This window comes from Lepisosteus oculatus, chromosome 5 (assembly GCF_040954835.1).
Source record: "Lepisosteus oculatus isolate fLepOcu1 chromosome 5, fLepOcu1.hap2, whole genome shotgun sequence".
Taxonomy (NCBI): Eukaryota; Metazoa; Chordata; class Actinopteri; order Semionotiformes; family Lepisosteidae; genus Lepisosteus; species Lepisosteus oculatus.
This window is the reverse complement of record NC_090700.1, coordinates 6,564,814-6,577,426: the sequence shown is the minus strand read 5'-3', so window position 1 is coordinate 6,577,426 and position 12,613 is coordinate 6,564,814. Positions and strand designations below refer to the sequence as shown.

The 12,613-nt window shown below is 41.5% G+C and overlaps 1 protein-coding gene across 2 annotated transcripts; it reads left to right on the top strand.

The window, feature by feature from the left end:
• Positions 1–681: 681 nt before the first annotated feature.
• On the top strand, positions 682–11,736 carry ets2 (v-ets avian erythroblastosis virus E26 oncogene homolog 2). Of its 2 annotated transcripts, none has more exons than XM_015341758.2 (10): positions 682–951; positions 2,720–2,788; positions 6,079–6,199; positions 7,295–7,414; positions 7,818–8,018; positions 8,269–8,352; positions 8,760–8,981; positions 9,438–9,701; positions 9,797–9,915; positions 10,255–11,736. In XM_015341758.2, exons 2-10 carry the CDS (start codon positions 2,726–2,728, stop codon positions 10,468–10,470), a joined length of 1,410 nt encoding a protein of 469 aa, XP_015197244.1. In that variant the 5' UTR covers positions 682–951; positions 2,720–2,725; the 3' UTR covers positions 10,471–11,736. The 2 variants fall into 2 exon arrangements, with proteins under 2 accessions (XP_015197244.1, XP_015197245.1); XM_015341759.2 differs by lacking the exon at positions 682–951 and adding an exon at positions 1,997–2,019.
• The last annotated feature ends 877 nt before the right edge of the window (positions 11,737–12,613 follow it).

The window sequence follows — 12,613 nt, the reverse complement described above, 5'->3', positions numbered from 1 at the left end:
TGCGACATAGAACTCAAACACACCCGAAGAAGGCTCCACAGCCGAAACGTGGTGTTTCTTTCCTTCTCTTTTCAGCAGGGAATAAACTTTTACGTGTTCCTTTGAATTCTAACATAGACGTGTACTGTATGTGTTTGTACCATACATAACGTATATCGTCAGCAGTGCCTGCGCACTTTCTATCATATATTTACAGACATGGCGCTCATTCGCAGCTGTAACATGTGCGGTGCATTAAGAAACTAGAGCAGGCATTTGCCTCGGTGCGAGTGTTACAAAGTACGGCAGAGGTTTGAGTCCATATTGCAAAGTAAAAAGATGGAAAAGCACGTGTAGGCTGTGGAGTCCTTTTCACGCGTTTGTGGAAACGTTGTATTTTTTTTCTCTTTATTTCTTTTTACTTTTCAGCGTGGAATTAACCTCTACGTATACAGTACGTACAGGAAGAAGCCACACTAAAGAAAACGTGCGGAGTTTCAGTACCAAATATCGCTTCCAGCTACGGTTGTAGTATAATCATAAGCTATTTCATGCCTGGTGTGTTACAATTCTCGGCGGCACAGCTGTAGTACTAGTACTGTACTAGTCTGGGTAGATGAAACACCTACTCTGAGTGAATGGCAGATCAGTGTTTACTGTTTGCTCCTCCCCGGAGCGACTGGTCTCCAGTCTATGAAAGGAGCAAAGTGATCTGCACTTCCTCATTAATTAGAGCCGCACGGAGCCGGATCATTCACATCCACCGAAGACAGCAGGTTAAAACTGCAGCCGCCTTTTCAAGCATCTACTACAGATCGAAGATCAACGTCAATCGGTTGTCTGTTTTGAGGAATTTAGTCCACCAGGACGTCGCTGGAATACGATCGACCTATTGTGGATATACATATTTCCAGCTTTTCAGAAGAATAGATTTATTATTATCTCTCTCTCACTGTAGAACGTCTTCAACAGGTAAGCAGTGTGCGGTGTTGCTTGTGCATAGCTCCTAATTTGGGCTAAGAAAATCACCTGAGTAAAGGTGAATTTAATGATCGAATTTAAATTGACACGTAATTATCGAATACGATACGCGTTATACAAGGAAAGAGATATTTGAAGCTTGTGAACAATTACAGATTATTTTTTTGTCTTTCTCTTGAAGCAATCTAACATAGTTATTTACATTTGGGTGCGGTATTATATTATATTAGTTATTAACCTGTATTGTTGTAAGAATGAGAATTTCTGAAAGTCGTTCTGTGATTTTTCATTTGTTATTTGAACAACACAATTTTCCTTAACCGATTAAAAGCCACCGGCGTTTTAGGTTGGATCTTCGGTTTTTTTTTTGTTGCATTATCACGTAAACTTTTTGACTTGCCGCAAAAAAAAAATCACTTGTGCTTGAATTATTTCGACAATGCAGTAGTGTACGTCCGGCTTATTTTTTCCGATATCAGTTAAATCAAATACGATGCTCTCCTGCCTGTACATTTCGGTGATCGAGGTTTAAGTCACTAACAAAAAATGTTACGTTTTTATCATTTCCATCTTACGTGCGTTTCCTGTTGTGCGTTTGAACGATTTTCTAATGGATCAAACTTGCGGTGCAACACTGAATTGGATTTAATAAATGAACGAGGTAATTGTCAGTAATACACGTTAGGCTCGCTGTTCAGTTGTACCCAGGGTGCCACCTACTCTGTGACGAGCGAGCGTGAGTCATTTCTGGTATCTGTTAAACTTGTGACCAATGAGGAAATCATGCGCTTTTCTGTGTAAGAATTGTATAGATTAGGTAATAACAGAAACGCCACATTATATATATGGGAAACATCATTAAAGATTCCTACTGTGAAGTAAAACATACATGAGTAATCGTCCGAGAACTGCTGTCTGGGTTCTTTGCTCTTAATTCTGGTTTAAATTATCTTTCCTTAATTGCATTGTTTCTAAACACAAGAACCACAGACAGGACTCCCAGATTTCCTCTGCAGCTCCACTCGTGGCTTTGATGTGGGAACTGAATCAGTTTGTTTGGTCGGTGTCACATGCAAAGCGGAATTTGAAAGCGTGAAAAAAGAAAGTAACGTGACTCAACCGTTTCTCGTAAAAAAAAGAGCAAACTATACCATTCTTATTAAAGTGTAGACATTAATAAAGCATTGGTTGAAATAAAGTGTTATATAGCGCCTCATATCTTTGTCTACTTGTTGAAATAAACTTTATCATTACTCGTCTGTTTAAGTTGTATGCTCTCTGGATGAGCTTAAATGTTAAATACAGTACATCTTAAATATTATCTGCAAGGTCGTGTATCCCTGTCTTATTCGCTTAGCGCCCCGGGATAATTGTTTAATATGTAAAATTAGTTTATTATTATTATTATTATTATTATTATTATTATTATTATTATTATTATTATTATTATTATTATCATTGCTCTTGTCGAATATATGGCGGTTCTTGAAGTGCCCGGTACTTCAAAATACATAGACCGTCTAGGAGTCAAATGCAATGACTGCACGGTGATGAAGGGGTCCTGTTTTGTAATTGCTTGGTCGCTGAACACTATCCTATTTGTTTTTTGTCTCTGTCACTGTGTCACTGTAACGTCTTTAAACAAACCTTCACTTATTGCTATTTGGGAAGGTTTGTTGCTCATCCTGGTGTTTCACTTATGAATGAATAATTTATAATAAAGCGCTGCACAAGTCTAACGCGTTTTCTCTTGCTTTAGATCGCGATGTGTGAGGTCGGTATGGATCAGGTGGCTCCTTTGTCTTGCGGCTACCGCGGCATTCTTAAGGTAGGAAGACGGAGAGAATAATTCACTCTTTCATAAGTGTGTTCTTCACTCATCACAATTTGAGAATCAATACTTCATGATTACTCCACTTTCAATATATCAAGGTTTATTTAAATGCCACTGCACAATGACATTAATTGCTTTGATCTCGTAAATGATGGTTGCTTTTCATGTCTTTTTGTGTCAAACGTATGAGTATCGCCTTTGACTTGTGAACTGAAATTGTTACCTTCAGTAGCAGTTGTGTGAGTTTAGAAATACAGTACCTGAACCGCTTTGAAAACGGTTTTGTGTTACAAAAGGTGCACTGCGTGGAGGAAAGAGAAAAGAGGCGGTTATAAAATCCATTACTTCCACTGAAAAATGCTGCGTCCAACTATGTACTGTAGTAATAAACGGGGTAATCTGTAGAGGAGTTTTTGTATTTAAGGTATCTAATGTATACAACTCCGAAGCTCTTCTGAAAACCTCAGTTAGTCCTCAGACAACAAAGAGACACACAAATCCAGAGACCTTGAAGTGTTTGTTGTTCAGAAAAACCTTTCACTTGCCAGTAAAGGGAGGCTGTGCTGGTCTGAACTCCTTTCAAGTCGGGGTGATGAAATGGTTCAGTGCAAACACCCAAAGTCTTTCAACCGGAAAATTGGTTTTAAACATCAGAATTATTTCTAGAAAGTGCCGGTCATGTTCAAAGAATATCTTCCTACATCTTTGTATACTCTACAAAATTGGGTCTGATGTGTACAAGCGAGTTTATAGGGTATACTTGAGGGTGTATCAATTACAGGTGATTTGTTAACTAATGTAATTCGCAGTTCATTTTGGAACAAAACCTTTAGGCCCTTGAGATCAAAGTTTCTTTAAATGTGTAGATTACTTGCATAATTGATTCATGGTGAGCTATAAAATTGAGTGGATTAGGATGACCTGTAAGAGTCTCTCTCCAGAAGCAGGGTTAGACCCCAGTCTAAGACACTGGTAAACACTTCAGGTTCTGTTGTGCTACTGTCTTGTATTCAAGTTAATTCCACCTTGAACTCGTAACTGTTTTATTTGAATAAATCATTCACTAGCTTTCTCTTTATTTACTCTTTTTTTATAACAATGCACTGCTTGTGCACTAGTGATGTGACCCAAGTGCTAGATTGGAAGAAGATGTGAAAACAGACACAATCAGAGTGTGACTAGACCCTATGAGTAATCTCACACCATACTCCTCGTACCCAGACTCCAGCCCAGCCCAGGAGCTGTCAGCCCAAAGAGAGACTGTCGAAACTCTGTAGTATGCTCTAATGCAAATACAGGCCTGCTGGCCTTTTTATCAGTTTGTTGACAAAATGAAAAACCAAAACAAATTAAAGAACATTGTCTTCACTCTGAGCGAGGCCAGAAATAACACAGACCAGGTATTGCTAACTGGTGTGTGCCAAGAAGCTTTTTTTCAGTACAGTAAGTCCTAAACATTTGTCATCCTATTGATATTAATATTTACAATGCAATTTTAATCTACAGTAATCTACAGTGGGTGTATTAAGGGTTCCTAAGGGATACACCAGGTTCCACTGCAGCTGCTGTGGAATTTTAATGTTTCAGCCATGTGCTGTAAAGATTAGCTGCATAAGGACACTAAAATTCTCATCTGAACACCTTCTAGATTAGCCATAGCATGGGCTGTTATACTCCGGTAAAGGTCAGGCTGAGCACATTTATTTTCTTAAATTGTTTCTGAGATGCGCTGTTTCCAGAAGCCTAAATTGCCCATTAAATGCAGAAGCTGGAGTAAACACGAGGAACGGAGACAGCAAGGTGTCTGATCACGGCACATTCGTTTTATTGAACTATATTTTTCTGTCACTCGCGTGGCTAAAATTCGGCAAACAAGATCAAAGTGAGGGCGTTTTTCACATTGATATTTATTTGTGTGTTTGGAACGATACCACACACACACAAATTTTTTTTTTCCAGTAAAATATATAAAAAATACAAAGATATCACCCTCAAGCGATTGCCTTTAATGATTTAATGTCGCAGATGGTGCGCACAAGCTGTCTTCACAGAGTATTACGCGCATGTGTGGAAATACAGTTAACTCCTAGTTTAAAGCTTGAGGCTTCTGGTTGTATTACTTGTTATCAGAAACAAAACAGTGAAATATCCAAAGACGTCAGTGGCAGGCCTGTGTTTGAACTGAAAAGGTCAGTATTGGCCCAGCAAGCCAAGCTTTTGTGTGTTTATCAGTAAGGTGTGGGAGTATTAATGATGGCTAATGTGGCTAAGCACTCTCATTAAGAAACTGGGGGTGAAAGCAGGTGTTAGAGGTGAGATTTTGCCCAAGTACTGTTCTTGGCAGCAGACAGCAGGTTGGGCCAATCGGTGTTTGCTGACAGAAGGCTGTCAGAGAGAAAGTAAGCTGGGAAGGATAAAAGATGATAAAATCAGTCAACCTCTGTTGTAAACTTTATGACTGGTTTAACAAAAAAGAAAAGAGGCACTTCAGATTTGTCTTAAGTCAGGGCATGACCTGCTTTTATATGTCTAGATAAGGCAGCAATCTACCCACCATGATCTAAGGGGAGGCAGGAATTGGTTGCAGTTTTGGGTTGAAACAGCGCACTCCCACGCAGCAAATCATATACAGTTAGGATCTGCAGCCGGCAGCCACAAGATGAATTATCACCTCTCTCAGATAATAAAGTTAAGGCCCCCCCCCCCCCCCTTCAGGCTGCAGTTCATCTCAGAGAGTGGAATGTTTTCAGTGGCAGAGGACAAGGTAGAGAAAAGGTGTGGACTCTGTACAGTGCTGTCTGCTAAGGCCTATTGACTGTCCTTCAGCTGCACTGCCCCGTTGAATGGGTTTCAATTCCACTCTTGAAAATATCAGTTTGTTTCTCTTCATAGCTTGCTTAGTGGAATTTCAAACTCGCGATTGTAAAAGTTGTAGACTCTCTGATTTCTGACCATTCAGTTTCGTGTTTTGAGATATAAACACTTTTTGTGCCAGTACAGAGTTATTTGCTCTGGCAGCTGGATGAGTATGGTGAGCCACATTTTAAATGTCTTCTTACCGATATCCTTTCATTGACTTTCAATGTACCAGATAATTGACCATAAGACTATAAAAATAAACCTACTCTATAGATAGAACCTGTTTTTTTGTTTTAATTTTTAAATGAAAGCAACCAAAACTAATTTTAGAGCAGGCAAGGAACAGTTATTAGCACCTTTTAGCTAAAAACAACAATGCAGAGGTTGTCATTTAAGAGCTCTTTTTATCTCCTATTTTTCCTCAGCGTCAGACTGCATTTGATGTCCTAGAAGACCCCATGTCCTTATTTGCGGGATGCTATCTTGCTTCAGATGATGAACAGTCAGTCCAGGAGGTGCCTTCAGGCCTTGACTCCATTTCACTTGGTAAGATACATCACAGACCTCCGGAAGACTTGATCCTGTCCTCCAAGATAATAGAATGATACTTTTGGCCTGACCTCAGCAATGAAAAACTGAAAATTCAAGAGGAAATTGTGCATAAATCTTCACTTCTTGGGATAGTTATAGAGTAAATTTAGGAGTTAATGCAAAAAAGGTGAATGAATGTCCTTCTCGGAAGTTACTTTTGGATCTAGATTGAGAGAGGTTGAGCTGATGGAGAAAAAAAATAAACCAAGACCTTGGATATTCAGAAAACAAGGATCACTTGCACTGTTTTGTTGATGACCAAGTTAAAAATTGTTTTTTCAAAACGTTGTTCCCAAGCAAGGTGGAACCAGTCTGAAATTGCAAAAGTCTAATGTGTTAGCCTCATTTAGCACAAAGGCCCCTTGTAGGCAAATGTTGTCATTAAACTCCAGTGTAATGTACAGTATGTGTCAGTATTAGCGTCTTAGTGTTCAATGAGAATTATGAAACATAGTTACAACATCAGAGACCAGAATGATGTAAATGATGTTACTTAATAAAAAGGGGAAGTTTTTTGAAAGAGTCGTCAGGGATAGTTGTTAACAATCACACGCACACCATCACCACGGTTTGACAACCTCAGCAACTGTGCAGCGAAGATCAAAGCCAGAACTGGCCCACAGGAATCTCCCTGTGCAACTGTGGCTTTTCCATTCTTTCAAGCCATCAGCATCCAGCTGCTTCTCTTGCCCTCTAAACATCTGGTCAGAAGTGCACAGCTCGGATCTCTTTGAGTGCAGTACTCTCAGCAGCTTCCCCACTGGAATCTGGAACTTGGTTTTGTTATATTCCTCACGCAGAGAACATGTTCAGAGACGAAAAGGATCCCTAAAACATCAGAGATTCTATGCTAGTAATTAAACTCATAAGCCAAGCCAGTTGTGCAGAGATAAATCTGTGCTACACGTCAGTCTGTCATTAACTAGCATAGTGAAAGGCCCATGTGGCCGGCAAGATCCATCTTCTCCTGCACTGAAGAAAGTAAACACCAGGAAGCCCTTTTCACTGGCCTTCAGTAATCAATATGCCTGTTTCTTTTGCGTCTCCTAGATCTGGGCTCGTGCACTGTCCCTCTGCTGACGCCCTGCAGCAAAGCGGTCATGAGCCAGGCTTTGAAGGCCAGTTTCAGTGGGTTTGCCAAGGAGCAGCTGCGCTGTGGTATCCCCAACGGTGAGTCTCCATCAAGATGTCTTCTCATCTTCTCACAGCGGACACCCCCAAAGCCTTGGCTTTGAATCGTATATAAAACTGCCCTCTGCCATTGCCCTTCATGGCTGTCGTTCAGAAAGATTGCCCCTTACTCCTGTAGCCTCAGTCCTTATTATTGCCTTGCTAAAGGTGCATAGGGAATATTAGGTTGTTTGTCAGCATTAAGTGTTTTCTGAGGCTATTTATTGGTTTATTAGGCTATTGTACTGTGCAGTATATAAAGTAACTGTGTCACAAGATCCCTGAAGACATTCAAATCAACACTGAGCCTTTTATGGACCTACTGGAAGGCAGGTGTTTGGCACAGCTATCTGAGGAGTAATCGGGCTGTGGCGGGGTGCTGATTAGTCTCTCTCCATGGCAGACCCACGTGTGTGGAGCAAGAAGCAAGTTATTCAGTGGCTTCGATGGTCAGCGAGCGAGTTCAGTCTGGCCGGCGTCAATTTCTCCAGCTTCAACATGACCGGGCAGGAGCTCTGTGATCTGGGCAAGGAGCGTTTCTTGGAGCTAGCTCCCGACTTTGTTGGGGACATCCTCTGGGAGCACCTGGAGCAGATGATGAAAGGTAAAGGGGGAATTAGGTTTCCATGCATTTGCTGCAAATACTGTATTCAATACTATCACTAAGAGAACAGTGGAGGTTCACCTTAAAGCCCTAGAGGTGGGCTTCCTCCTTTTGGAATGCAGGAATCTCAACACGTGATCGGATAATTGCGAAGATGAATCAGATTCCTTCAGATACTGTAGGTATTACACTTTCAGCTGAAGATCATTGGCTTAATCACATCATGTGCCTCTGTCTTTCTTTCACACAGATGTTCAGGACAAACAGTCTCAGTGCAACAACACTAGTGTCCCTCCTACCACAATGTCCAGGTGGATTAACAACAATTCCATAGGTAAGTCCTTGGATATTTCAGGTGCTGTACTGCTTTGTTTTAGATATGTTAAGGTTACGGCGGTGCCCTCAGCAATGGCTGTGTATAGAGTTGGGTTCCTCTGTATTTCTGTGTTCTTCTATCATTGCACCTGAGAATTTCTATTTCCACTGTACCTTGATATTCATGGTATCCAGGTAACACTGAATCAGAAGAACATCATATTTATTTAGTACACTATTCACTGTTTCTGAATTGGCTAAGGAAGGTGAAGTATTCCCTGACGTGTGTGAAAATGACTCAAATCAATTGCAAAACTAGGCATCGCGCTGGCATGTTTTACATGTTTACACAGGAAAGCTTTGTTGTGACCCCTTTGGTATGCTGTATGTCCAGTGGAGTTAAGAGTGAGCTCTTTCCCTCTGTAGGATTCAGTCTTGAGCAGACCCAGTGTGCTCTGCAGATCTCTGATAACACCAGCAGTCTGCTGAGAGAGCTGTTTGAGAGCACTGACAAGACCACAGTGTTGGCCACAGAACAAGACTTTCAGATGTTTCCCAAACCCCAACTGCAGACTGTCAACATTGGCTACTTCTCTGTCAACCAGGGCTTCTCAAGGAACAACCTAAACTCAGGAGTCTGTAAACCCTGTAAGTGCTAATCTTTGATTTTTTATCATATGATTCAAAGTCCTTTAATGTCTAGTGGTGGGCAAAAATGAATTCCTTTATTCCTCCAAAGAAATGCCACTGAATTGCATTTTTGAAAAATCTGATCCTTCTCCTCTGTCTGTTTTTGGGTGCTTGAGGAAACGTCTGCCTTCATGGGAGCTACAACACTTGACAACAACGTAATATTTAAATACTGCCCGGGTACAGGTTGCAGAGACAGGAGCGATGACAGAGAAAATACGTTTCTCTTATTTGTTCACGTGCCCTTTAAAACAATGACATTATTGCCAGTATATGTTCAATTTCCCTTCTTCACCCTGCTTAGTTTTTTGTGTGAGGTCCCATTTCTATATTGGCCGGGTTTTGTTGCTTTGTATATGAATCCAACAGTTATAGAACACAAAAATAATGGTGTCCCTGTTTGCTTCTCCGCAGTTGCCTCACAGGAGCAGAGCTCTGTGGAGAGCATGGACAGCTTCGACAGCAGCGAGTCAGCCCTGCGGTCCTGGAGCAGCCAGTCTTCTCTGGCGGACATGCAGCGGGTTCCCTCCCAAGACAGCTTCGACGAGGACTGCAGCGCGGGGCCCCTTGGCCTGCACAAGCAGGGGCTGTCCTTCAAAGACTACGTGCAGGAGAGAAACGAACCCCAGGAGCTGGGCAAGCCAGTCATCCCGGCCTCTGTCCTCGCTGGATTCACAGGTCAGCTCCTGTCTCCTTTTGCTGGGGTGGCATAGCAACATCTTCCTGTTTAATGTGGCCGGCCCTTGACCGTTTTCCTGTTTTACCTCCTGCAGGAAGCGGACCGATCCAGCTGTGGCAGTTCCTTTTGGAGCTGCTGACGGACAAGTCCTGCCAGTCTTTCATCAGCTGGACCGGAGATGGCTGGGAGTTCAAACTCACCGATCCTGATGAGGTCAGTACTGCTGTCCCACTCTGACTTTACATGTACAAATATGTTGTTAACCTTAAGTACATGGCTTTATTTAAAAAAAAAAGAGAAACAGACCCTTGAAACTATCACACCAGCAAAAACTCTGCGCTCCTTTGTTTGGCGTTAGCTGTATTGCATGACCTGAAAGTTCGTTTTCGCAAGCCACTCTCCACACATTGTTGTCTTGTGGTCTTAATTTCTTCTGTGCCACGGAAGGATGAGCAAACTGAAATTCACAGCAGATCTGGCCCGTTCAGCCGACGTTGGATATGTCTGGCTGTCCCTCCTTCTCCCTTACCTTGTCTCTCCTCGCTCCTCCAGGTGGCCCGGCGCTGGGGTCGTCGGAAGAACAAGCCGAAGATGAATTACGAGAAGCTGAGCCGGGGTCTACGCTATTACTACGACAAGAACATCATCCACAAGACGTCGGGCAAGCGCTACGTCTACCGCTTTGTCTGTGACCTGCACAACCTGCTGGGCTACTCCGCAGAGGAGCTGCACGTCATGCTGGGAGTTCAGCCCGACACTGAGGACTGAACCGCTGTCCGTGCCCTGGAAAAAAAGGGGGAGAGGTGCCCTCCTGCCACTTTTTAAGTAACGGTTTCGGTCCTTTTTGAGGTCGTATTTACGGTCTTTGAGCTGGTCACCCTGCACAAGATGTCCTATCTTGAAATGTCATTGCGCTGGTGGGTACAGCTGGATAAGAACAGGAATCTCTGTACATGTTCGTCTGTAGAGAACTGATCCTCAGCATGTGTGGCGGAGGAAAGACCTTCTTTTATCGCTTTTAAGCTTAAACTGCAAGAGCGCACTCGCACACACACACAGCCAACAAAGGGACGTCTGTTGTTCAAGGCCGTCTGGACTTTCGTCCTTCCTCTCCACCTCTGTTTTGCACTGCAGCTGCAAAATCTGATTTTGGAGGTGACAGGAGGACTGATCGCACTTTCTGTGGAGAGATAGACACGTAGCTGATTGTCATGGAAATGATTTGTGTAAATAACTTGCTTAGGTCTGTTTTTAAGCATTTTTGCTTCAGAGTATACATGGAGTTAGAAGTCAGATAAACCAAAAAACATCAAAAGATTTACTTATTAACTACTTTTCATCAACTGCCAATGAAAATGACTTTGAAGTTTGCGTTTTGGGTACTGACAGACTGAATTTAAAGGGGAAAAGGACATTTTTTTTAAAGGCTGACTCCAACACATACATCTTTACAACACATAAAGCAGTTAACATCTCTCATAAGGCTTTTGCATAAACTGCTCTTAAAGATCGTACAGCCACATGTTTGAGGGGGAATTGATTTGTTTTGTAGAAATGTACTTTGAAAGAAGCTAGTCTCAAAGAATTTAAAAATATATTTATATTGAGGAATTCATGTTTTTGAATTTAATGGAGACAGTTAAATGTATTGGTGATTTGATAGCAGGTTTACATACAGTACTGTGTAATTTATTATTAGACTGGATTTAGTTATTATATTGAGCTGTTAAACATTATGATTATTATTCTATATGGCCAAAGTGATACAATGATGTAAATAGCTTTTTTTAATTGTATTATGTATTGTGTGCTTTCGACTTGTATCAACATCCCTGTGTATGTGATTTGTTTCAAAGTTGCAAGAAGTGTACTTAAGATTAATAAGATTAATTAATGCTTAACCGTTCTTTTTAAAACATTAAAATTGACCCTTTTGTCTCAAAAGGAGCAACTTGTGTAGCAGCTTTTTAAACTGCACATAATTAAACCTTAAGAGGTTAACAAATTCTTGTAATAAATCTTTATTTTTTTCTACCCATTTAGTGTTGTCACTCTTTGTTAAAACTATTTACTGTCACTCAAACCAGTGGATGTCAGGAGGAAAAAATAATAGGTAAAGGATTCCATGTGACACAGAATTTAGAATTAAATTACCTCCAAAACACTGTAGCAAATCTGAAAAAGGCACAACAGTGCTTGCACTTTCTGCGGTGCTTAAAGAAATGCGGTCTGGGGAAGCAGCTCCTCATGAACTTTTACTGCAGCACCAGAGAAAGTGTCCTCACCAGTGTCCTCACTGTGTGGTACAGCAGTGCTACCACGCGTGACAGAGACGCACTACAAAGGGTTGTGGCAACGGCACAGAGTCATGGAATGTGACTGACCATCAATCGGTGGGATCCACACCATCCGGTGTCGCAATAAAGCCCAATCCATCTTTCAGGATCCCAGCAATCCCGGCCACAAACTGTTCTCCCCCCTAGCCTCTGGCAAGCGATACCGCACTGTTAAAACACGGACCACTAGACTCAATACACACCTGCACTTTTTAACATAGTCTACCTTTTTTTTTTTCTTGGTCTCACTACTACATATTTATTTTTTCACAATATATTTATTGTTTTCGTTGTCTACACTGTGTAGTGTTGTCTGTTGTACTGTGTATGTCCTGAGAGATCAGTGCGATTAAGAATTCCATTGTACACATGGTAATAAACTACTCTACTCTAAAAATGCACATGCAGTATGATCCTCTTGGACACTAGTGTCTCAATGACAAGTTGAGTCACAGGCATGAGCCGGATATCTGTTGAGGAAAGTATAACAGTATTTATATAGGAAAATACAAATATGTAAAACTACCCAGCATTATGGGATGCTATCCTGCTAAAGTCCAATGTGATGCTGTGAA

Bases quoted from the DNA above. Each gene is read 5' to 3' on its own strand.
- ets2 (XM_015341758.2), top strand. From the start codon at position 2,726: ATGTGTGAGGTCGGTATGGATCAGGTGGCTCCTTTGTCTTGCGGCTAC. The intron at 7,415-7,817 runs GTGAGTCTCCAT...TCTCCATGGCAG, and splicing joins GCGCTGTGGTATCCCCAACG to ACCCACGTGTGTGGAGCAAG. The intron at 9,702-9,796 runs GTCAGCTCCTGT...TACCTCCTGCAG, and splicing joins TGTCCTCGCTGGATTCACAG to GAAGCGGACCGATCCAGCTG.